We start from the raw sequence: 26,501 nt of genomic DNA, 5'->3' as shown, positions 1-26,501 counted from the left end.
GTCTCTGAACTCAAAGCACATTTATCTCATGTAAGAAATGAATAGCTATTTGTTATAAAACAATTTTGTCATCTTAAAATTTGGAGAAGTTGTGCAACAACAGCCTATCTTCCCCCCCCCCCAAACAAAGTAAATATCACTGGAAAGCTCTAATATTTCTTAATTCTTTTTCAAGAAATATATAATTCCTGCATGTCATTCTCCATTAAAATCTCATGAGTTCTCCCTTAAGTTATTAAATGTATAAATGGTGGCCTCTGTGTAACATCTTTTCTCAGACTTGTATCAGTAGTGGCAACCATTCTTAAACATAATTCCCTTTTAATTCTTTCCAATTACCAAGTATTGTACTTTGTGCCAAGAGCCAATCCAATTGGTACATTTTGTGAAGACCATGGAATCATATTTCTTTAAATCACATGTGATACCCAGAAGGCATTCTAACAGAGTTGCCCTCATCACCCTGCTTAGAGTTGGTTCTACTTGATTTCAAAAGAAGTTTATCCTTGGACAGTCCATGTGCTTGACAAGAGTCTTTCAAGTCTTTCCCAGCTGGCGATGGGCTACTGGTCTACTGTAATAAAAACCATATTGGACAAGTGTCTTCAGCACAAATGGCGCAGGCAATCCTTGGTCACTCTTATTGGCAAGCGTATCAGAGGAAAACCAAGTATTGGAAGGCTTTTGAACCACAGATGGCAAAAAATATTAGTTAAAAACAAAGACTGAGGAAGTCATTGCTTAGGGGGCACTGAGTTTCTGTTAATTGTGGTGGAATAAATTTGAAAAAGGATAATTGTGATGGTTGCATAATATGATGAAAGTAACCAGTGTCACTGAATTGTACATGTAATGATTATTGAATATGCAGATTTTTGTTATATATATTTTTTACCACACACACACACACAAAATCCTAAAAAACAACAACGAAGACTAAAAATTTTACCCAAAAATGAAAAGGAAGGTGAGGCCACAAGTCACAGGGTATTTCTAGTAATGTCAGGATTTCCTCACCCACCCCCACCCCGCCCCGAATAATTAGAAGATTAGTAGATTTGAACTAGACTTGGAAGAATTTCCATAAAGATTAAAGTGAAGGGAATTCCAGGTTGAAAGCCTGGGATAAACACGGGTACAAGAGAGGCACAAAAATCCACAGCTTGTTCAAGGAGTCGTGAGTAGTATATGATTGCCCAGATGTCACAATGCAGGAAGGTACATGCAGTGGGGGCTGCAAATAATATTCTGCAGCTGCCTCCTCACTGGGCTGTCTAGCTTCTGGTCCCAAACCACCAACTCATCTTTATTGTTGAACTTTATGTAATAAGCACAAGTGCTAACGGATTGTCAGTCAATGAAGTAACAAGTGGATTGGAACTATGGTCATGCCAGTCTGCAACCCATCATGCAAGGACCAAAGCCACCATCTTAGTGAATACAGACTTGTGGCAGTGAAGTTCCACTGGGCCTCCTGAAATCATTTTCATTACCCCCAATGAGTCTGGAGAAGCCCATTGGTTAAGCACAGGGGGAAGGGGTACAAGAAGAGGGGGCAAATAGCTTGTCCTAACCTGGACAATCAGAGTCCGGCTTTTGAGCTCCACACTGCTGACTTCAGAGGCCCTTGCAAAGAGACAGATGTGAGCAGGAGTTTATCGGAAAGGAGCATGTTTAATCATCTAATCCATCCTCCCAAGAACTGGTCTGATGCCTACCCAACAGGGTGATATTATTGTACCATTGTTGTTGTTAAATTCCATTAAGTCCATTCCAACTCATAGCAACCCTATGTACAACAGAACAAAACACTGCCCAGTCCTGTGCCATGCTCACAATCATTGCTATGCTTGAGTCCAGTGTTGCAGCCACTGTGTCAATCCATCTTGTTGAGGGTCTTCTTCTTTGCTGACTCTCTACTTTACTAAACATGATGTCCTTCTCTAGGGACTGATCTCTCCTGGTAACATGTACAAAGTGTGTGAGATGCAATCTCACCATTCTTGCTTCTAAGGAACATTCTGGTTGTACTTCTTTCCAGACAGATTTGTTTGTTCTTTTGGCAGTCCATGGTATATTCAATATTCTTCACCAACACCACAATACAAAGGCATTAATTTTTCTTCAGTCTTCCTTACTCATCATCCAGCTTTTGCATGGCTTGGGTCAGGCGCACCTAAGTCTTCAAGGTGACATCTTTGTTTTTAAGCACTTGAAAGAGGTCTTTTGCAGCAAATTTGCCCAGTGCAATGCGTCTTTTGATTTCCTGGCTGCTGCTTCCACGGGAGTTGATTGTGGATCCAAGTAAGATGAAATCCCTGACAACTTCAGTCTTTTCTCCATTTATCATGATGTTGCTTATTGGTCCAGTTGTGAAGAATTTTGTTTTCTTTATGTTGAGGTGTAATCCGTACTGAAGGCTGTGATGTTTGATCTTCATCAGTAAGTGCTTTAAGTCCTCTTCACTTTCAGCAGGCACAGTTGTGTCATTTATGTATTGCAGGTTTTTAACGAGTCTTCCTCCAATCCTGATGCCCCATTCTTCTTCATATAGTCCAGCTTCTCAAATTAACTGCTCAACATACAGATCGAATACGTATGGTGAAAGGATACAACCCTGATCAACACTTTTCCTGATTTTAAACCACGCAGTATCCCCTTGTTCTGTTCAAACAACTGCCTCTTGATCTATATACAGGTTCCTCATGAGCACAATTAAGTGTTCTGGAATTCCCATTCTTTGCAATATTACCCATAATTTGTTATGATCCACACAGTCAAACCCCTTAGCATAGCCAGTAAAGCACAGGAAAACATCTTTCTGGCATTCTCTGCTTTCAGCCAGGATCCATCAAACATCAGCAATGATATCCCTGTTCCCATGTCCTCTTCTGAATCCAGCTTGAATTTTTGGTAGTTCTCTGTCAATGTACTGCTGCAGTCACTTTTGAATGATCTTCAGCAAAATTTTATTTTTGTGTGATATTAATGATATTGTTCAATAATTTCCACATTTGGTGGGATCATCTTTCTTGGGAATAGGCATAAAAATTAATCTCTTCCAGTCGGTTGGCTAGGTAGCTGTCTTCCAAATTTCTTGGCATAGATGACTGAGCACTTCCAGCACTGCGTCCATTTGTTGAAACATCTCAATTGGTATTTCATCAGTTCCTGGAGCCTTGTTTTTTGCCAGTACCTTCAGTGCAGCTTGTACCTCTTCCTTCAATACCATCAGTTCCTGATCATATGCTACTTCCTGAAATGGATGAACATCAACCAGTTCTTTTTTATATAGTGACCGTGTATTCTTTCCATCTTCTTTTTGATGCTTCCTGTGTCATTTAAGACTTCCCCTGTAGAATCCTTCAGTATTGCAACTTGAGGCTTGAAAATTTTTTCTTCAGCTCTTCCAACTTGAGATATGCCGAATGTGTTCTTGCCTTTTGGTTTTCTGTCTCCAGGTCTTTACACATTTCATTATAATACTTTGTCCTCTCGAGCCGCCCTTTGAAAGCTTCTATTCAGCTCTTTTACTTCATTTGTTCCTTTTGCTTTAGCTACTTGATGTTCAAGAGCAAGTTTCAGAGTCTCTTCTGACATCCATTTTGGTCCTTTCTTTCTTTCCTGTCTTTTTAGTGACCTCTTGCCTTCTTCAGATATGGTGTCCTTGATGTCATTCCACAACTCATCTGGTCTTTGGTCATTAGTGTTCAACGCATCAAATCTATTCTTGAGATGGTCTCTAAATTCAGGTGGGATGTACTCGAGGTCGTACTTTGGCTCTCGTGGACTTGTTCTAATTTTCTTCAGTTTCAGCTTGAACTTGCATATGAACAATTGATGGCCTGTTCTTCAGTTGGCCCCTGGCCTTGTTCTGACTGATGATATTGAGCTTTTCCATTGTTTCTTTCCACAGATGTAGTTGATTTGATTCCTGTGTATTCCATCTGGCAAGGTCCTTGCGTATAGTCGTTGTTTAAGTTATTGGAAAAAGGTATTTGCAATGAAGAAGTCATTGGTCTTGCAGAATTCTATCATGGGATCTCCGGCATCATTTCTGTCACCATGGCCATGTTTTCCAACTCTGGACCCTTCTTTGTTTCCAACTTTCACATTCCAATCACCAGTAATTCTGAATGCATCCTGATTGCATGTTTGATCAATTTCAGATTGCAGAAGTTGGTTAGTTTCTTCATCTTGTGCTTGGTGCATAAATTTGAACAATAGTCAGATTAACTGATTTTCCTTGTAGAGTTATGGATAGTACCTTATCACTGACAGTGTTGTACTTCAGGATAGGTCTTGAAATGTTCTTTTTGATGACGAATGCAATGCCATTCCTCTTCAAGTTGTCATTCCCAGCATATAGACCGTATGATTATTTGATTCACAATGGCCAGTACCTGTCCATTTTAGCTCACTAACGTGTAGGATATTGATGCTTATGCATTCCATTTCATTTTTGATGATTTCCAATTTTCCTAGATTCATACTTCATACATTCCATGTTCCAATTATTAATGGACACTTGCAGCTGTTTCTTCTCATTTTGAATCATGCCATATCAAAAATGAAGGTCGTAAAACCTTGACTCCATCTGCAACATTAAGATTGACTCTACTTTGAAGAGGCAGCTCATCCCCAGTCATCTTTTGAGTGCCTTCCAACCTGAAGGGCTCATCTTCCAGCACTGTATCAGACAGTGTTCTACTGCTATTCATAAGGTTTTCGCTGGCTAGTTCTTTTCAGAAGTAGACCGCCAGGCCCTTCTTCCTAGTCTTAGTCTGGAAGCTGAGCTGAAACCTGTGTCTGCTAATATACAGCCTGATTGAGCAGAGAGAGATTAGACCTCCCTGGCTTTTGTGTGACAAGATCAGAACAGAGTCAGGTGAATGCAAATAAAATAACTGCTCAGGATTCATATTTGCATTTTCCCTGTTTATCTGGTTTTCATAGAGAAGAAGCTGAGAATTGGCTAAAACAAACTCTGGAGACTGGAAATAGTTATAACTGTAATCCAGTGTAGTCATCAAACCTAGACTCTTCACCTAAGACTAGTTAACCTTCTTTTAGACTGACTTTTGAAAGATTGTGGCAGGAGAGAGACTCCCTGGGTTTCCAGAACTGGAATATAAAAGCCCCACAATTCACCCAGTACCCACATCTTTGTCATCCTAGGGATTTTGCTTAGAGAGTGGGTGAAAAAAGTAGATGAAACCCTTCCAGATGTATGTCTGCCTTTTTTTTTTTTTTTATAAACACATGTCTTTTGAAAGAACTTTAAATACACTTGCAGATTTTCAAAGGCCAGATTTTACACAGCTCTAATGTCAACCGTTAAGGGAGGTCACAGACTCAGCTCTAGAAAGAAGCCCCCATCAGAATGCCACATCAAACATAAGCTTCATATATGTTTTTTACCTAAAACAAACATTAAAACTCATGGAAACACATAGGAATGTTCTAAAAATGTAAGGTTATCACTAAGAAGACATAGGAGGTTGGGGGATGGTGTCGTGGGAAGGCAGTAGAGAGGACTTGAGGGAGGACACCAGGCAAGAACAGGACTAAAATAAAATGAAGTAAGTCATTATATTAAAAACCCTTTTTGTGACCTTCACTTTCTTTCATTTTGAAAAACCCATAGGGGAGGACAGCAGAAGTTGGAGGAGGAGCTCTGGGTTACCATGAAAACATGACTGTAAACTCTGTCTCTCTGACCCGTCAGTCCCTAATACCTTTCTGGGTTACTACAGAGGTCTCCAACATTGGAATTGACGCATGTTCCTAAACCTGGGAATGATTTAAAGTTGAAGAATACCAAAGTTTCTAAATGGTACAGTGAGCTCATCTCTACTCAAAAGATATGTGATGGTTATAATGCAACATAATTGAGATGTTTCCTTATCCCTCCCCCAATAAAGCTGTCATAAACCACTGCAAGGACTCTGAAAAGTGACAAGGCTATAGAAATGTCTATTGCGAAGCATCGATAATTAATGATAATGGCTTGGGCCAAATACATTTTCAAAAGGAAGTAAAACTTCAGGTCATATGAAAAATGTCAGAGTAGTGTTTATATCCTAAATTGCAGTAATGATATAAGCACAATTATCACTCCTAATCTGGGCCTGCAGATGGATTAAATAGTGAGTACACATCTATTACAGACCAGCCTACATGCTAGTGCAGAGGATCTTGTTATTGAGTCATTAAGCACTCCTTTATATCATCTTAAACTTCATTAGCATTAGCAGTTTTTACCAGTCTGTTGATTCAGAGGAAATCTGTGAACCCATTATTTTCAACTTGCCTACAATGTGTACTTAATTGTCTTCTAAGTTATTGTTTGTTTCATTTTTCATCAAAAGGATGACATTCCTTGCTCCTGATGTTCTAAACAAAATACAAATAAATGTAGGAGATATTTGCAAATTATATATCTAATAAGGGCCTAGCATCCAAAATATGTAAAGAGCTCTTACAACTCAACAACAAAAAGATAAATAACCTGATTTAAAAATGGGCAAAGGACTTGAGTAGACATTTCTCCAAAGAAGATGTACAAACAGCCATTAAGAACATAAAAAGATGCTCAACATCATTAGCCATTAACCCTGCCCTGTTGCCATCCAGCTGATTCCAACTCATAGTGACCCTATAGAACAGAATAGAACTGCCCCATAGGGTTTCCTAAACTGTAATCTTTACCAAAACAGATCTTTTCCCATGGAGCAGCTGGTGGGTTCAAGTCACTGACCTTTCAGTTAGCAGCCAAGCACTTAGCCACTACGCCACTAGGGTTCCTTTCATTCCTCATTAGGGAAATGCAAACCAAACCACAATGAGGTAACACTTCACACCCACTAGGATGACTATAATAACAATTTTTCAAAAACAGAAAGCAACAAATATTGGCAAGAATGTGGAAAAACTGGAACCCTCATACACTATTGGTGTGGATGTAAAATGGTTCAGCCACTGTGGAACACTCCAAAACTTAAATACAGAGTTACCATGTGACCCAGCAATTCCATTCCCAGGTACACATCCAAAAGAATTGAAAACAGGGACTCAAACAGACATTTGCACATCAGTGTTCATCACAGTATCATTCACAATAGCCAAAAGGTGAGAACAGCCCAAATGTCTATCAATGGATGAATGAATATATTGTGATATATACATTTTTTTATACATTTAATGGAGTATTATTCAGCCATAAAAAGAGTAAAGTACTAATACATGCCACAACATGAATGAACTTCCAAAACAGTACGCTAAGGGAAAGGATCCAGACACAAAACGACAATATTGTATCATCCCATTTATATGAAATGTCCAGAAGAGATAAATCCATAGAGATAGAATGCAGATTGGTGGTTGCCAGGGGCTGGGGGGTGGCGGGGAATGGGGAGAAACTACCTAATGGGTAAGCGTTTTATTTGGAGTGATGGAAATGTTTTGGACACAGATAGAAGTGACGATTGCACAGCATTGTGTATATACTAAATGCCATTGAATTGTTCACCTTAAAATGGTTAATTTTATGTTGTGAATTTCACCTCAGTAAATTATTTTTTTTAATGTAGGACTCTTTACCTCTGCCCTAGAGCTATTAAGTCATAAACATTGACTGAGTGCTGTATATAGAAAGATCAGAATAAAAGCAGAGCTCCTGCCGTCAAGGTTCTCAGGATTTTTTTTTTTTTAATTGTGCTTCATGGGAAAGTTTACAGCTCAAGTTGATTTCTCACACAAAAATTCATACACATTGTTTTGTGACTTTAGTTGCAATCCACACAATGTGACAGCACACTCCCCCTTTCCACCCCGGGTTGCCTGTGTCCATTCAACCAGCTCATGTCCCTTCCTGCCTTCTCGCCCTGTCTCCGGACAGGAGCTGCCCATTTGACCTCGTGTGTCTGATTGGAGGAAGCCCCGGTGGCCTAATGGCTAAGTGCTACGGCTGCTAACCAAAGGGTCGGCAGCTCAAATCCGCCAGGTGCTCCTTGGAAACTCTATGGGGCAGTTCTACTCTGTCCTATAGGGTTGCTATGAGTCGGAATTGACTCGACGGCACTGGGTTTGGTTTAGTTTGGTTTTTTTATCTGATCGAACAAAGAAGCACGCTCCTGATGTGTATTACTTTTTGTTTTGTAGTCCTGTCTAATCTTTGAAGAGTGGGCTTTGGGAGTGGTTTCAGTTCTGGGTTAACAGAGCGTCTGGGGGCCATAGTTTTTGGGGTTCCTCCAGTCTCTGTCAGACCATTAAGTCTAGTCTTTTTACTTTTACTTTTGAGTTCTGCTCCACACTTTTCTCTCTCTCCATCAGGAGCTCTCTGTTGTGTTCGGTTCTTGGGATCTTGATGAGAAGAATCAAGACAAGTCTGTTCAGAGAGGAAGTACTAAGTTGTATGGTAGGAGAAGGTTGCTTAGTGCGGGGTTGGCTGGCCAACCATATTTGAAGAACAATGAAAGGAACATAGAATATTTCTAAGCAAGAGGCCCTTTTAGAGGACATGGTATGTTGTCGTTAGCTGCCATCAAGTGTATTCCCAAGTCATGTCAACCCCATGCACAATAGAAGAAAATGCTGCACAGTCCTGCACCATCACCATGATCAGGTTGTCACTGGCCGATTTTCAAAAGTAGATTGCCAGGCCTTTCTTCCTAGTCTATCTTAGTTTGGAAGTTCTACTGAAACATGTTCAGCATCATGTCGACACACAAATCTCCACTGACAGACAGGTGGTGGCTGTACGTGCGGTGCATTGATTGGGAATCAAACCCCCAAGGAAGGTGAGAATCCTACCAAAGAGCACCACTGCCTCATCCTAAAAAGGACCTAAGTGTCTTGAAGAATGTGCAGGTCCAATGCTCATGGGTTAGAAGGCATAAGGAAGATTTAAGTTCAATATAAGGAAGAGCTTTCTGATAATTGAGGCTGTTCAAAAAGATTACACAGGCTGCACTGGGAGAGAGTAAGTTCTTAGTCATTAAAAATATGCAGGCAGAAAGCAGATCACCTGTTATGATGGCAGATCTTTTATTAGGAAATGCAGTGGCCCCTGAGAACCCTTTCAGCCCTGGTACTCTGTGGTTCTAAAGTAGTTTTCAGCCTTCACTCAGAACTGTATCCTGGAATTGGTGGATTTTCTCTGTTATGATTCTTATCATGTGAATTACCTTTATAAAAAATTTCTGATGCTGAGTGCTTCAGCCTTGGAATGAATGTACATTTTCCTGAGCGGAACTTAGATTTAAAATATCTAGAGTAATTCAGATTCTCCTAATTCTGAGTGGCCAATAAATAATTTAGATGCGGCTGATGTTTTTCCTCGCTCTAAATCAGAAGGAATGAGCTCTTTAAGCAACTGAATAATGTCAAGATACGATTTCATGGAACACATTCAACGTGTATAAGTGAACCCATGTTTTATAACCACTTCAGTCATTGCAAGTGAGTCTTGTTAAATGTCATTGAAGCAGACTGGTTAGGATTTTAACTTGAAACCTTCTGGTAGTTGTAAAGTCAAGTTACATCATATACTTTTCTTAAAACAGCCTATGGAGACCCTTCGCTGCTTACAGCTCGTCTTTCCCACGAAGTAGGCTGAGCCAATGTGAGTTTTATCATATTCACGTGAAAGGAACATTGATATTCAGGATCAGATGGATTTGTGCAGCCCAAGTTTCCATTAGAGCTCACCTTCCTATGTGGACGGTGGTAAAGTATTATCGTCAGAACTCAGATTTTTCTCGACTCTAGCTCATACCTACGATGCAATACCTCTAGCCTGTGTAAGCTGTCTTTCCCTCCAGGTATTTTCTGATATTCCTGAGGGAGCTCTCATGAATGCTCATAACATCCTTGTCCTGCTGGGAGTGATTCCTGTTTCAGTAAGAACCACAGGTGCCAGTTGGGGACCATCGCTTCCTTCTTGCCTCCCATGAGCGCTACCACCAAATTAAAGGTGGATTAACCAGGAAGCAAGGTACACATCCAGGGGCTTACAGTAAGCAAGGTACACACGGGCTTAATTGTGTTTACTTACTAATCTGTAGTGCACAATTTCACCTGTTTTTCACCACATCAAAGAGCAAAGATGTGAAACCCATGTGAAATTGTGTACTACAGATTAGTAAGTAAGCCCATGCTTACCTTGTGTATTGGGTAACCCATCCCTGCACCAAAAGTCATCATGGTGCCAGTCCTAGATGACCAGGATGATGTGGGGAAGAATACAAGTATCCCGTGTACTACCATGCATCAGAAAAACCAAAACCAGTCATCACCAAGTTGACTCCGACTCATGACGACCCCATGTGTGTCAGAGTGGCGTTGTGCTCCCTAGGGTTTTCAACGGCTGATTTTTCAGTAGCAGATCACCAAGGCTTCCTTCCAAGGTGCCTCTGGGTGGACTTTGACCACCAACCTTGCAGTTAGCAGCCACGCTCTTTACTGTTGTACCACCCAGGGACCCTGCATCAGAGGTTTCCCAGAATGGTGCTGTTTGCAACCATAGGTTTCTACAGTGTTTTTCAGCAGACCAAAAGCTCTTTTTTGGGGGTTGCACAACAGAGCTTTTCAATAGACCAATTAGATTAACCTCCACTCTTTTAATGGTTCAGGATACCCATGAACAGGCAGTCTTAGGATAAGCAATGCATGAATTCATTAACAGGCTGCATATTGGTTAGATTACAGAGACGGCTCCTTCTGCTGGGAGTGAGTGGGCCCTACAGAGTCTTCTAAGCCCTTCCCTGAAGAGAGAGCTCATCATCTCCCACACTGCTAAATGACAGACAGTGCTTGCAAGGTACCCCTAACACATGAGCTGGACACTGGGAGCTATTGTTGCCAATACTTTATTATACAAGCCAGGGTCACCATGATTGGAAGACGTGAAAGCAGGCTTCTCTATCAAGGTTGCCAGTATTATGCAGTCACCTTCCAGAATCTCACAGAAGAGACCTGCTAACGCCATTTGGGGGGCAAATGGAATAAAATCTGAAACTGAGCAGCAAGCACTTTAATTTCCTGTACCTCTCCTTTTGAAAATGCCATTGGGTTAGCTTGGCCTGTTTCTCAGTACCAGAGACCGGTTCTTGTCGAGTTGACTCTGACTCATGGTGGCTTCACGTGTGTCAGAGTGGAACTGTGCTCCATAGGGTTTTAATGGCTGATTTTTCTGAAGGAGATCACCAGGCCTTTCCTCCAAGGTGCCTCTGGGTGGACTTTCTTTGCATTCTTTCTCCTTAAACTCTGCTGCCTCCTCTGGGGAGCAGGTGTGTGGATGCAGGGGCCAGGGGTCTGGTTTCAGAGCTGACAGATCAAAACTCTTGGAGCCAGCTTGATACCTGGCAACTCTTGCCCAGGATTTCAAGCTTTTTTTGGCAGGTGCACGACCTGCTCTGGCAGTTTACAAGTGAAGTGAATAGAAAATAGAACAGTTACTGGAATGTAATGTAGTTTCCGGGTCATGTCCTTAAGAAAGAGTATTTACTTGGTATTTGAGTATTAGTTGTTACCTGGAACAGGGTATGTGGCTCATAAAAGAATTCCATGTACATGATTCCATTCTTGAATACCCGTGGTGCATTGCTTTAAAACACACACACACACTAATATTTCTCTACTTTCTAAAAAAAGATCATGGCTGTATGTGCCAGGTGGGCGTGTGTGTGCACGTGTGTCATTTATATGCCTGCTTTAGTTCTTGCTGCCTATGGGAATCTTTCTCTTGCAGATTGTTCTGGAGCTTAATTAGTCTTCTGGATTAGCTAAGCTCCTTTCTTTCAACACATTGGTATTAAGAATTGTCATACGTAAAGAGGTCCAACCTCATCTTGCTTTATTCTGTGACCTCATCGTGTTTGTATTGAAGGAGGCACGTTTTATAAATAGACCTATGTCTGTTATAGGTGGGACATTCGTTATCTCTTCACAAGAAGCAGGGCTTGAAAGAAGGGTAGTCCTGTGGTGCCGTGGTTGGGCTTCCCAACTTGGAGATTCAGAACGCACCTCTTTATCTTCCTTCAGAAGGTGATGGTCAGTAGGTGCCCTACTTTCTCCCTCCAGAGTCCTTTCACTCTCCTCCTCTGGAGAAGTTTATTTTAACACTGCCTGCGAAAGGCGTGGAGCCCTGGTGGTGCAGTGGTTAAGAGCTCGGCTGCTACCCAGAAGGTTGGCAGTTTGAATCTACCAGCCACTCCTTGGAAACCCTATGAAGTACTTCTACTCTGTCCCATAGGGTCACTGTGAGTCAGAATCGACTCGATGACAGTGGGTATGAAAGGCATAGGAGCACTGAATGGTATAAACCATTAAGCACCCAGCTACTAACTGAAAGGTTGGTGGTTCAAATCCACCCAGAAGAAAGAAGAAAGGCCTGTAATCTGCTTCCGAAAGATCACAGCCATTGAAAACTCTATGGAGCTCAGTCCTTTGAGACACACGAGGTCGATGTGGCACTGTAACCGTAGAATGCAGGGTGTTCTCTAGCAGTTGGGGAGTTACAGCGTTGGTGGAGATGCCCCTCAGCCTTCAGGGGTCTTTCTTATCATGTGTTGTTGTAGGTTTGTTCTGTCATTAGCTTTTATCAAATGATATCCTATTGTATGTCTATGTGTTTGCCACCCTCACTGGAGATCGGCTCCTTGGGAACAGACCAGTCTCTCTTACCTGTGCCTTCTCAGCACCAGCACGGTCCCTCACTTACAGATGCCACTCAGCAAATGGTTGTAGAATGAGCAGCTGCATACATTAAGGAGCTAATGAATTGAGTGAGTGTGAGCAGCATTACAGCCCCTTTGGAAGGATAAGCTCTGCTTCTGCATGAAATGGGAAATGATTTGGGCAATCGCTGATAGCCGTGGCCTGGTGCTCTCTATTTCTAAAGCCAAACATTTGTTCCTCTTTGTATGTTTCCATGGCACTGACTTTAGCCCTCCCTCCATGAAAAAGCTGAATTTAAAGAGAGACAACAGCTATCAAATGAGAAAGTATTGAGCAGTAAGGGAATTAAGACGCACCTTGATTCTTTGGCACTGTGCCTGGGGTGACACCACATTATGCCATTGCTCTAGAGGCTCTACCCATTGCCGTCAAGTTGATTCTGAATCAAAGTGACCCTATAGGACAGAGTAGAACTGCACTATAGGGTTTCCAAGGAACAGCTGGTGGATTTGAACTGCAGACCTTTTGGTTAGAAGCCGAGCTCTTAACCACTGCACCACCAGGGCTCCTCCTCTAGAGCAGGGATCATCAGACTTATTCTATAGTAAATATTTTTGGCTTTGCAGGTCATACAGCCTCTGTTGCAACTACTCTGCTGTTGTAATGGGAAAGCCGCCACAGACAATATGTAAACAAATAGGTGTGGCTGTGTTCCAATAAAACTTTATTGACAAAAACAGGCAGTGGGCTGGATATGGCCTCCAGGCTATAGTTTTTTGAGCCCTGTTCTAGAGTACTACATGCTCTTGCATTTTTTTTCTTTTAATTATTAAGATTTGTTAATTATCCTGTTCTTTTTTTTTGTTCTCTTGCTATATCTAATAAAAGAGTTGACTTATTTAAAAAAGCAAGACATTTTTCCAAAAATCATTTAAAAAAATGTGTGTGGTCAGGGTAGAGGAGAGAGGAATATGTGTACGCAAAATATGGCTTCTTGAGCGTGTGGCACAGTCCTCCCCCAGACTCCAGTCAGCTCTGCTCTATCACCAGTCCCTTCCTGCCACCTGCCCTCCACATCCAGGCCTCTGCCCACACGGCCCTGGGTCTCTAACTCTCTGCCCAGCCTGGCTCAGCGGCCAGAGCCAGGCTAGCAGCTCTACACTGGGCCCTTCTCTTCCCTTTGCTTCAGTCTTGATACAAAGATCTGGGCTGAGTTTGTGTTGATGGTTACCCTGGAAACCCTTTGAAAAACAGTTTTATTTTCTTACCAAGGATCCTGGGTTAAATCCAAGTTAAAGGCTCATCCTGAGGCTAGAAAAGCCAAAGCTTCATGTCCACCTTTTTGACTCCCACAGGGGCATGTTGTAGAGTCCAGGGGGGCTCGTGTGAGCCTTGCAGCAGTTTTACTGTCTTTCTATCAGAAGAGTGACAATGCTAGTTGCTAAGCAACATACATGCTGTGACTTATTCCAACAGTGTGACCTTTCTTTTTTTTTTTTTTGAAATATTTGTCCATATGATTGACTCATGAATGGGGAACCATGTGGAAACACACAGGGCAAACAGCTTGATACAACAATGTTTACCCTTTTACTCTGTCTTGGGCATCTTTTCCTGAGGACTTACTCAGGGTCACATGGGGACGTGGTGCATGCCACCATCCAGTACAGTTGATTAACAAGCTGTATCATCGGGAACTCCTTAGTATATGATCGCAGCATAACCTCCAGAAGACTCTATCTTCTGCTTCCCCTATTGAAGACGAAGTCCCAGGCGTGTCAGCTACAGTGCCTCCTCAGGGAATATCTGCCTGGGATGGAGCTTGACTTCCGCTGTCTGTTTGTCAGCTCTGCTAGTGTCTGTGCCATCTTGTTGGCTATATTTTGAAAGGTGCTCAGTGTTTACAGCAAGGCCTTGCTCCTGCCCCGCACCCCCTTACCTCTCCCTCCCACCACTTTCATCGCTGACTGTTATGCTTGAAAGGAAGCCCTGATATATTTTTAAATTGCCCTGGAACTAAGCCATAGTAAGCCCAGTTTTCCCAAACTGACACGTTATTGGTCCCAGAGGGAAAGAAAAACTACTGCTCTTCTGGCACAGGCTTTTCCCTACAAGTCTGACGCAGATCATGTGTGAAACCGCTCCTCCCTTCTCCACAGCCTAATCTCTGCTGGTGGTGGCCGGCATCTCACACAGTCCACTGAGCTGGATGGGCCCTCTGTGGGGAGCTCTGCGAGGCGGGGGTGGCTGGCTCAAGGGGCTCATAGTCCAATGGGGGACATGGGCACAAATGTGAAGACAAACCCTTCTCACCTGGCATCATAAACACAACATAGACACACAAACACAGGGCACAGAAAGCAAAGGGGGCATCTCAGCCTTAAGGGTCAGAGAAGAAATGATATTTGGCAGCAGTCAGGAGGATACAGGTTGATGAAGTAAGCAGAGGCCTTTTAAAAGCAAGGCAGGAGGAACTTTGGGGCAAGTATGTTGTTGGCTGTTGTCAAGTGGGCTCTGACTCATAACAGCATTATGTATAATAGAACAAAATGTTGCCTAGTTCTGTGCTGTCTTTATGATCATTGGTATGTTTGAGCCCATTGCTGCAGCCACTGTGTATTTTGAGTGCCTTCCAGCACTGTATCAGACAGTATTCTGTTGTGATTCATAGGGTTTTAATTGGCTGTTTTTTGGAAGTAGATTGCCAGGCCTTTCTTTCTGGTCTAAGTCTGGTAACTCTGCTGAAACCTGTCTACCCTGGGTGGGCACCACAGTGCAACAAACTGACTGATAGGAGGTGGTGGGGCAAGTATAAGGATGGAAAAACATAAGCCATTCATTCCTCCAGGTCAAATTTTTAAAGCCTAAAACACCATTCATAGACCCCGTGGCCTCATCGGTCACACACAGATCCTGCAAAGTCCCCAGAGGAGGCCATTCTAGAAAGTTCTGCCTTCTGTTGCTGATTGAGCACTTAGGCCTCTGCCTGCGTTTCTGCACTTATAATCAGAGTACAGATGTCTGTTCCTTCCTTACCACTAGTAAAAGTATGAGAGTTAAGAGACAGTGACAACAAAGTGGTCGCAGCTCCTTGACAGAAGAAACTTTGCATGTCCTATAAACATACAGATCATCAGTGCAGGCTTTTGGCTGGGTGACTGCTGTCTGTTGCAGGGACTGCATGTGGGCAAAACTAGAGAAAGACCATGTGTGCAGCAAGCAGGCCGAATCCCTGGTTACGAAGGCATTTTCTCTTGATCCCTTTGCCTCGTTTCTATTCCCAGGCCTCATTATGTGCCATATCGTATGCACACGCACAGACACGTAGGAGTACCCGCCACAGCCGGGACACAGGTGCCAAGGGAGGTGTTTTGCATGAATTCCATCCTTGGGGTTAGAAGCACTTGCTCAGCTGCCAACTACAAATAGCCCCATGCTGGAAAATGATGCTAATTAGTATGCCATTAAAAAATGGAGGGAAAAAAAAATTGCCAACAACAACAACAAAAAGCCACACGGAGACCTGAAGCCATACCCTGACAGCCAACATGAAGCATGGCCCACTAATGCAGCCTTAATTCACTTTGCTGCGCAGGGACAGCAAGCTGACCATGTTGCTGCGGGAATCCCTGGGGAACATGAACTGCCGCACGACCATGATCGCTCACATCTCGTCGGCGGCGGGGAACTACGCAGAAACCCTGTCCACCATCCAGATCGCATCGAGAGTCTTGAGGATGAAGAAGAAGAAGACGAAGGTAAGGAGTTTGCATGGGACAGGGTGCATAAAGGTGCTGTAGGAGCCTTGCCCTGGTACAGCGTCAGAAAGAGCCAATCAGTGTTTCCAGTCCCCACGTGCCAGGGGCATGTGTGAGTGGCTCCATGTGCACCTCGGGGACTGAAAACCTTCTGGATGACCCAGCATCACTCCTGGTCTGTCCTCTCCACAGAGCTGGTGCTTTCCACGGTCATCCCACCTGCTGTGGGGAGCACATACATGGTCCACTTTACATGTGACAAATGTATGACCACTTGGAGGTGAAAATTTTGGGAGGGATGGGAAATAGCCACAGTTTTCCTCTTGCCTGTCTCAGTCTGATGTAGACGTAGTGTCCAACTTCTTGGCTCCAAAGAGGATTACTAACCCCTTGCTCACATGGCCCTAATTCCTCCTGCATTTCTGGGAGTCATTTTTCCTTCTGCTGGGTTTTGCTGGGTTAATTCAATGGTTTCAGGCAGATACTAAGAGCCTGTTCTAAATCACAGGGCTTATTTACTAGGCAGCAAAACCAGGGTAGTGGTGGTATGGCAAGAGTGTTTGAAGCAGTCAAGATTGTGGTTGCTCAGGTCCAAGATAGCTGGTGACATGTGGGACTTTTTTTTTTTTCTTTCTGTACCTCCATTGTATAAAGCAGCAGCTGGGTGGTACAAACAGTTAAGCACTCTACTACTGACTAAAGGTTGGTAGTTTGAAGCCACTCAGACATGCATTAGAGGAAAGGCTTGGCGATATGCTTCTGAAAGGTCACAGCCTTGAAAACCCTATGGAGCACAGTTCTACTCAGCACACGTGGGGTCGCCATGAGTCAGAATCGATTCAGTGGCAAGTGGTCTGGTTTTTTTGTATAAAACAGAGCTTTCTAACTAGTGCTTTGTGCCACAGGGTGCCCCAAATGGCTTGAGGGCACCATATTAGAGATGCCTTCAGCCTCTGGGTGGCCAGGTGGGGCCTGGGCTGGCTGCCTCAATGTATGAGTATGCTCTCTGCTCTCCCAGTGTTCCAGACTGGGGTTACATTTGTAGGTGTAGCTGTGATGTGGAAAAGGTGGGCACACTGGCATGGACACCGCAAATAATGGCCTATACCCAGGGGGCCAAGGTGGCCTTTAGTAACCTATGTCCGGTCACCTGCTTCCAGCCCTTGCTGCATGTTGCTGGCTCACGCACTCTAACTGTCCTCCTCTCACCCACAGTACACATCGAGCTCCTCTGGGGGAGAGAGCTCCTGTGAAGAAGGCAGAATGCGCCGGCCCACCCAGCTGAGACCGTTCCACACCAGGAATGCGGTGGACCCTGACTTCCCAATCTCTCATTTGTCCAGTGACCCCGACTACTCCTCCAGCAGCGAGCAGTCCTGCGACACAGTCATCTATATTGGGCCTAATGGCACAGCCCTCTCCGACAAGGAGCTTACTGACAACGAGGGGCCCCCCGACTTTGTCCCCATTGTGCCGGCCCTGCAGAAGACCAGGAGCGACAGCCGGCCCACGGAGGCAGGAGAGGCCACTGCCAGCCAGTCAGAAAGGGATTGCCTGAAGTGCAACACATTTGCCGAGCTGCAAGAGAGGCTAGATTGCATCGATGGCAGTGAAGAGCCCAGTAAGTTTCCTTTTGAAGAGCTGCCTGTCCGGTTTGGGGCAGAACAAGCAAGCAAATGCCCCTCGCTAAGCCAGGCAGCTGGGGCCAACTTACTCTCCGAGTCTGATCAGGAAGACAATGGGTCAGATGACCAGCTGACTGAGAGAGAAGGCGCTGAGCTCCCAGCCTCCAGGATACAGCAGAATCACTCTCCCGTCCTGGCCGCAGCACTCACCAGCAGCCCCAACCCTGCTTCTCCCAGGAGCATCCCGGGCAGCAGCAGTAGCCAGCACTGCTCCTCCCAGTTGGTGCACAGCCCCAGCCTCCAGAGCAGCCGTGAAAGCCTGAACTCCTGTGGCTTCGTGGAAGGCAAGCCCAGGCCAATGGGCTCCCCCCGGCTGGGCATCGCCAGCCTGTCCAAGACCGCGGAGTACAAGCCTCCCAGCTCTCCTTCCCAGAGATGCAAAGTCTACACCCAGAAGGGGGTCCTGCCCTCTCCTGCTCCCCTGCCTTCCCTGAGCAAGGATTCCGGCATGGTGTCAAGTGAGTCCTTGCTGCAGCCTGAGGTCCGAACCCCCCCAGTTGGAATGAGCCCCCAGATTTTGAAGAAATCCATGTCTGCTGGGAGTGAACGATTCCCTGAAGCCTCTTTTGACGACGACCATCCGGCAGCAAGTTCTCCTGAGTCGAAGAAGGAGATCCTGAGCACCACAACCGTGACGGTTCAGCAGCCCCTGGAGCTAAACGGTGAGGACGAGCTGGTGTTTACGCTGGTAGAGGAGCTGACCATCAGTGGGGTCCTGGACAGTGACCGCCCCACCAGCATCATCAGCTTCAACAGTGACTGCTCCGTGCAGGCCTTGGCATCTGGCTCCCGGCCCGTCAGCATCATCAGCAGCATCAGTGAGGACCTGGAGTGCTACTCAAACATGGCTTCTGTCTCGGAGGTCAGCATCACACAGTTCCTGCCCCTCCCAAAGCTGGCGCTGGACGAGAAGGCCCGGGACTCTGGGAGCCGGCGCTCCTCCATCAGCTCCTGGCTGAGCGAGATGAGCACAGGCAGTGATGGTGAGCAGTCATGCCACAGCTTTATAGCCCAGACGTGCTTCGGGCACGGGGAAGCCATGGCTGAGCCACCAGCCTCGGAGTTTGTCAGCAGCATCCAGAATGCTGCCATGGTGTGCAGAGAGAAGCCCAAGGTGGGCCCTGACAATGTGCTCATCTTGTCTGAAATGGGGGAAGAGGCTTTTAACAAAGCCACTCCCATCAAAGCCTGTAAGATATCGACCCTGGGCAAAGCCATGGTCACAATCTCCAATACGGCCAATCTGGGTCGCTGTGAAGGGTACATCCCCATGAAGACCAACATCACTGTCTACCCCTGCATTGCCATGGGCCCCCTGAACGTCCAGGAGACTGAGATGTCCACTGCCTCTGTCACTGCAGCCCCCAAAGCAGCCCAGCCCCAGGAGAACCAGGACACCAGTGCAAAGAAAGAGATGAAATTTGAAGACCCCTGGCTAAAGCGAGAAGAGGAGGTGAAAAAAGAGACTGCTTATCCTAATGAAGGGATTAGGTATGAGACTGGGTCTGGCCCCACAAAGCCGGAGGCTGGGCCTGAGCAGGAGCAGGAGAGGAAGTCCAGTGCTGGTGACAGACTCAGCAGCAGCAGTGGGGAGGTGTCTGCCTCCCCCATGGGTGACAACTGCCGGAGGATTGTGGATGGCTGTGAGATGGCCGTGCCCAACTTGGCCACCCAGAGCCCTGTGCCTTCCAACAAGAGCCTGAAATCCAGCAGCCTCCCTAGGGCTTTTCAGAAGGCCAACAGACAGGAGGGGCTGGACAGCCTCTTCTACCACTGTGCCGCTGAGACCAACGGCATTGGCATCACCTTGGGTGCCCAGCCCTCAAAGGCGACCCTGGAGAGGAAGGTGGCTTCACCCAAGCATTGCGTCCTGGCTCGGCCCAAAGGGACCCCCCCTTTGCCCCCTGTCCGAAAGTCCAGCTTGGACCAGAAGAACCGGGCCAGCCCTCAGCACAGCGCCTGCAGCAGCAGTACCAGTAGCCCCTTGAACCAACCAGCGACTTTCCTGGCCAGCTTCCCAGATGAGTCCAGCAGCAAAATGAAGGATGCTAGTAGCAGCAGCAAACTCTTCAGTGCCAAACTGGAGCAGCTGGCCAGCCGGACCAACTCTCTGGGCAGGACGACAGTCAGCCACTACGAATGCCTCTCGCTGGAAAGGGCTGAGAGCCTGTCCTCCATGAGCTCCCGGATACACGCGGGCAAGGACAGCACCATGCCACGCACGGGACGGAGCCCGGGCCGCAGCGCAGGGGCCTCAACAACCAACTTGGGGACCACCCAGTCTGCCGGAGCCTCGCCCAAGGCCAGCCAGTCCAAGATCTCCGCTGTGAGCAAGCTCCTCCTGGCCAGCCCCAAGGCACGGAGCCTGTCCACCTCCACCACCAAAACCCTTAGCTTCTCCACCAAATCCCTGCCACAGTCCGTGGGCCAGAGTTCCAACCTGCCCCCTAGCGGGAAGCACATGTCCTGGTCTACCCAATCCCTCAGCAGGAACCGGGGCTCCGGCTCAGGACTGGCATCTAAGCTGCCCCTGCGAGCAGTCAACGGCCGCATCTCCGAGCTGCTGCAGGGCAGCGCGGGCCCCCGAGCGCTGCAGCCGCGCCCTGGGCCGGAGGCGGAGGAGCGTGGCGGCCACGGGGAGGAGAAGGCCTCGGCGTCCGTGCACGTGCTGCCCTCGCCCTACAGCAAAATCACCCCTCCGCGCAAGCCGCACCGCTGCAGCAGTGGGCACGGCAGCGACAACAGCAGCGTGCTGAGCGGGGAGCTCCCGCCGGCCATGGGGAAGACGGCCCTGTTCTACCACAGCGGCGGGAGCAGCGGCTACGAGAGCATGATGCGAGACAGCGAGGCCACAGGCAGTGCCTCCTCCACCCAGGACTCCATGAGCGAGAACAGCAGCTCCCTCAGCGGGAGGTGCCGGAGCCTCAAAACTCCAAAGAAACGGTCCAATTCAGGTAGGCCTCCCTCAGTCCAGGGGCAGGAAGGGGCTGCCCAGACCCCACTGCCCCCTGAGCTGTGCGGGTGGGGATTGGCCCGGCTCCTGAATGGGTCGGGGCTTTCACTTCCCCAGTCTGATACATGTCAGCTGGGAACAGAAGCCACAAGGGGGTCTTACTGCCAAAAAACTGACTGGTGGTTTCGTCATCGTTCCTCTAAAGCTGTTCATGCCCTTTGGTCATCAGCATGGTGAAATGGGTGCTGGCTGTGTTCTCACGGCTGTCAGAGGAAGCTGGCTTTGTCTGGTTCCGTCCTGGGGTTTAAACTGTTCCAGGACCAAGAATGCTACTGTTTAGCACTTTCTGCGGGGTCAGGTTAAGGTAGCCACCCTCCTGACCTAGTGGCCGCAGAAACCTGTATGTGGGGCTGATAGCCTCACAGAACCACCAGTCTCCTTCTGGGACATCGGAGGCAGAACATTTTGTCTCATGGGTAGAGCAATGGGAGAGGACCTTCCTCCACTCCCCACCCCAAACCCCCACAGACAGTCATGTATGCATGCCTGCCACAAGGCCTGGGAATCGTTTATGTACACACACACACACACACACACACACAGTGTACCCCACGCTCCACTTACCTACCACACTGTCTGAAATGCCTACACACACACACGCACACATATCCTACACATGCACACACACGCATGTACTCACACATGTATACAGGGTACTCCAGTACAGGCCACACATATCTACCACAGTGTCTAAAAAGCCTATACATACACAAATGCACACACATAGCCCACACACATGCACATGCATGCACTCACATGCATACAGTACACTCCGGCACAGACCGCACGTACGCACTGCAGTGTCTGAAATGCCTACACACACACGCACACATATCCTGCACACACACATGCATGCACACACACACACACATGCACTCACATGCATATAGTGCACTCGAGCACAGATCGCCCATGCCCACCGCAGTGTCTACAATGCATGCTTTTGGGGGAAGTTTGCCATCTCCTATCAGGAGGTAAATACTTCAGAAGGACTAACGTCTAAAGCCCAAAAAACCAAAACCAGGCCCATCGCCATCAAGTCAATTCCAACTCATAGCAACCCTGTAGGACAGAGTAGAATGCCCCAGAGGGTCCAAGGCCGTAAATCTTTACAGAAGCAGACGGCCACATCTTTCTCCCACAGAACAGCTGGCAGGTTCAAACCATTGACCTTTCAGTTAGCAGCCGAGTGCTTAACCACTGCACCTCCAGGGCTCCTTGTATAAAACCCACTGGCTTGTTAATGAGTTTGGGTGAATGTGACAGTAAGTTTTGATGGGCAAAGAAAAGGAGGCCTAGGTCAGAGCTGGTAGCCCTGCTAGCCATGGGGTAGATGAGGTGAAAGGACAGTAGGGAGAAAAGGAGACAGAGAAAAAGAAAGCTAAACAAACCAACGACAAATTGCGCTACTTTAGAATTTTCCCTGGAATCATCTCTGCTCTTAAATAAGCCTCCAAAGAATTGCCCTGACTTATTCACAAACATAACAACTCTAACGAATGAAACCACACCTCATGCAAAGCCCCACGTGCACTTCTGTGCCTTGGCTGAAGAGAGCCTGGCATGGCGTCCTGCCTTCTGGGCTTGTCCTTTTCCGTTCTGTGGCCCCAGAGTATTTCGTAGAACCCTAGGCTCTCTGAGAAACCTCAGAAACCATTCCCCCCTGCAGAATATTGGTGCCCTCAGCTTATTTTGGAATTAGAAGATGGGGTGAGACCCAGAGGTGGGCCTTCCCTCTCCTGCTCCAGCTGCTGCTCCAGCTGCTGCTCCAGCTGCTGCCGCACAGGCCTTTCCTCTCACCCACGGGGCTGCTTTTTCCTCTCCTCCCGTCGTAGGCAAGCACAAGCTATGGAATGTTCCAGCCCAAACATAAGGGCTGTGGTTCACGCATATCATAAACCATTTGTCTTCCTTGAATGAAAGAAATCAAATGCAAGGGACTGTGCAGTCACACAGGTTTACATACACAGACGGTATGATTTAGATAGCCTATCTGCCCACCCCCATCATAGACCATGAAACGTGGCTGTGATGACGTTACACCTGAAGCATGCCCAGGAATCCTCCTGGCTGTCAGACCCTGACGTCTTTATATCCCAGATGGTGTATGTTTTATTCTTTGATGCACTTTGACAGTGCCCCACAGTGCCCTCACCCCCTTAGGGTCTAAGCAGCAGACCTTGGAGAGGAGCCCTGGATAAGGCAAGTTGAAAATGAAAAGCCATTCAGTATAGCCTAAAAGCTGCTTGTTCCCTATTTCCAGGGCTAAGGGCATTGAAGTGTATTGAACTAAATGCATTGTACTAACAGCAACAAGAAAGTTCATCTAAGCCAGAGCCTTCATGGAAAACAAAAATCTGCTGGCCTTCCTGATTCTTGGTTGATAAGCTTTCTTATTATGAACTCTTCAGTTTTGGTCTTCGAAGTCCAGATTTTTATATGACATTTGCTACACAGTCATATGAATTTTAGTGTTACAAAATGCTTTCCTGGACTCTAATTTAGTGCCTTCCATCTACCGACCTGTTTCTTGATTTCAATATCTCTCACTCTTTTTTCACAAGACTTTCATGTTTTGGTTTAGCTGTTACACTGGAGCAAAGAGGAAGAATAATTGCAAAAAAAAAAAAAAATGCATACAAATAACTGCTTGGAGGTGGACAGCAGGCTGCGCACATGTCCTTGCTTTGGTGCTACCTCGTTTCATAAACATTGTCATCTCAGGGTCACATGTGAGATAGGGCTGTTGGAGGGAGCCAGTGTAAAACAAAAGCCCCAGGGCTGGTGTTAGAGATGGGGTTTAATACAGAGTGCCAAGAGCATTAGAGCCCTGTGACCAGCTGCCGTAGATCCAGGCCTCCATAATGGATATGGCAGTGGAGATATGCTCCTTTCAGGTTAGGTGACCTTGTCTCGCTTATTTATGATTATTATTAAGAGAAATGCTGGCTGTCAGACATGGTCAACATAAATCAAAAGGAACTTCTTTAAGAGAACCCATAAAACTCCTTAAAGGAAATTCCTAGCTAGATGACTAAAGTAAAAAAAAAAATTTTTTTTTTTTTTAGATTCTATTAATTACTAAAGAACTTTGGGACTCCGGAGGAGACGGGCAGTTATTTTTTATCTGAGATTGTTTTTGAATTTGGAAAATGTTAATGGTTAGTTATGTCCTTAGTAAAAATGAACTACAATTGTATTGCCGGGAAGATGACCTTGAGCTCTTTGAGTGCTCTGTAGTACACGTAACAATAGAAACAACCAGACGTGACAACAGTTCATCCTTCCAGAACCATTCCTGGCATCCCACGGTGATGGAAGGTACACGAAACTGGGCTCATTCCATTGCCCATAGCATGGTGCAGTGAGGAGATTATGCAAGAAAGCAGGAGTCTTGGATGGTGAGCTGTGTGTCATGTAGGGAATAACTATACTCTCTGGTCTTCCATTTTCTCATGTCACAGTAAAGTGAGGGGGTTGCTAGATAACCACCATGGTCTCTCTGCTGCTCACATCATATAAAACTATGAAAATAAAGATAATTGGTGGTAATGTGACATCCTTCCCATAAGATGGTCCATAGTCAGTGGGATATATTCTCAATTTTTCAGCATTTTTGAGGCATCTTTTCTGCTCCTATAGCTGGGTGATAGGGAAGTTTCAAAGGTGGGGGGGGCAGGGAATGGAGGGTGCAGTATAGAAGACAAGATCACTGTAAGAAGTTTGTAATCTAATTGGTGAGAAAAGACAGAAAGCATGGAACCAAGTGCTGCGTAGTGTGGGGCAAACAGAAGTGTCAGAAGGGTTTAACAGAAGGAGGATCCCTGGGAGTCAGAACAGTTGCAGGAAGCTGCAGAGAACATTGGGATTGAGGCATGCCTTGCCGGATGCTTCATTGGGATAGGCCAAGGGGACGAAGGGCATTGTAGACACAGCTCAGAGGCAGCAATGAGCCCGGCCTCTGGACCAAATGGGGAGATCAACTCAAAAAAGTGAATTTTCTTAATGGATATAATGAGAGATGACAGACTACAAACCCAGATTAAGTTATACTTTGAATGTTTACCAACTATAATAAGAATGATTATAGTTAGCAGTGGGGAGTCATTATAGGCCCTTGATTGAGACAGTTGATATAAGGTGAGGGAAGCTTGGTGTTGCTTTGATCGATGGATTTTCATTGATCCACCCACAGTTCCTTGCCAGCCTCTCCATGGTCAGTGACACTAAATTCCATGTAGTGTATAACCATGAATTAGTGATGACAATCAGCCCCGGTGGGAGCAACTGTCTGTCCTGGCTCATGTGTGTGTAAGTTGCTGAGAAGGTATTAATCGGTTATAGTTTCATCTCATGTGGCATCACCCTAGCCCCCGCCCTGAGCCCCCAAGTCTTACACTAGAGCATCCCTCTTGTTTCACATGTGTGAAGTCTCCCCAGCTACTCTGTATCTTCTTCCTACGGCCCCTCAAATTTTATTCTCAACTCTGTGTGTTACCCTCTTGGCTTTTTTTCCCCTCTCTTTCTTTCTCTCGGGCTGGCTGGGAAGTCTGAACATTAGATCAGCACCTCGGTCTGAAGGAAGTTCATTCCCACTGCAGGCAGACCAGGTCTAGTGGAATCCAGCACCCACGGACCCCCAGGAGAGAGGGAGGGTCTGCCCACAGAGAACGACCTTGGGGAGCATGTTGGTTCTGGGGTGGACCCAGGGTTTGATCTGCCTGGACACAAGGCCTGCTGTGCCTGATTGAGTCAGCCTGGCACCCAGCACCTTGCCAGGTGCAGGTTAGCTTTGAATGTCCTGGATTGATTCACGGATTGGTTGGTTGATTGGTTGGCAGTTGGTCCTAAATGTTAGCTTGTATTTCCTTTCTATGTATTCTCCATATCTTGTCCTCTGGGTGACAAGTGCCTTAAACGTTGAACCTGGTCTTCTGTTTCTTTTGTCATCCTAAGCACCAAATCCAGTGCCTTCCCTTCCCTTCGTGCCGAGCCACCATCACTGACTGATGGCCTAGTCTTTAGCGCTGTCTTAGCATGAGCGGCACTTCCGCCCTCCTCAATGGCTAGGACTGCAGAAGGCCCAGAGTCCTGAGAGAGCTGCATGAGGTCTCTCTGTACAGACAGATGCCTCCCTCAGACCCACGCCTCCAGGGCTGACCCAGGGTCATGGATCGAGGCTGAGTCCACAGAGCACCCTAGGGCTCAGCCTCCCAGCCACATCCTTCACTGCACCTTTTGCCCTTAACTAGATTTCATCACTGTAAGAAGAAAACCAAACCTGTTGCCGTTGAGTCAATTCTGACTCGTGGTGACCCCATGTGCTGCAGAGTAGAACTGCTCCGTAGGATTTTCTTGGCTGTA

General features: G+C 46.3%; 1 protein-coding gene across 2 annotated transcripts in view; it reads left to right on the top strand.

Moving 5' to 3' along the window:
- The window catches only part of KIF26B (kinesin family member 26B), a 573,188-nt gene that overhangs the window by 526,257 nt on the left and 20,430 nt on the right, over positions 1 to 26,501 (top strand). For both annotated transcript variants that reach the window (XM_049868602.1, XM_049868603.1), the window contains 2 exons: positions 16,277 to 16,439; positions 17,655 to 21,078. In XM_049868602.1, the coding sequence (XP_049724559.1) occupies positions 16,277 to 16,439; positions 17,655 to 21,078 (3,587 nt within the window). The remainder of the gene's footprint in view (positions 1 to 16,276; positions 16,440 to 17,654; positions 21,079 to 26,501) is intronic.

The sequence above is a fragment of the Elephas maximus genome, chromosome 24 (assembly GCF_024166365.1).
Source record: "Elephas maximus indicus isolate mEleMax1 chromosome 24, mEleMax1 primary haplotype, whole genome shotgun sequence".
NCBI lineage: Eukaryota > Metazoa > Chordata > Mammalia > Proboscidea > Elephantidae > Elephas > Elephas maximus.
Note: the sequence above shows the minus strand (reverse complement) of the source record. Positions and strands in the feature narration are given on the sequence as shown.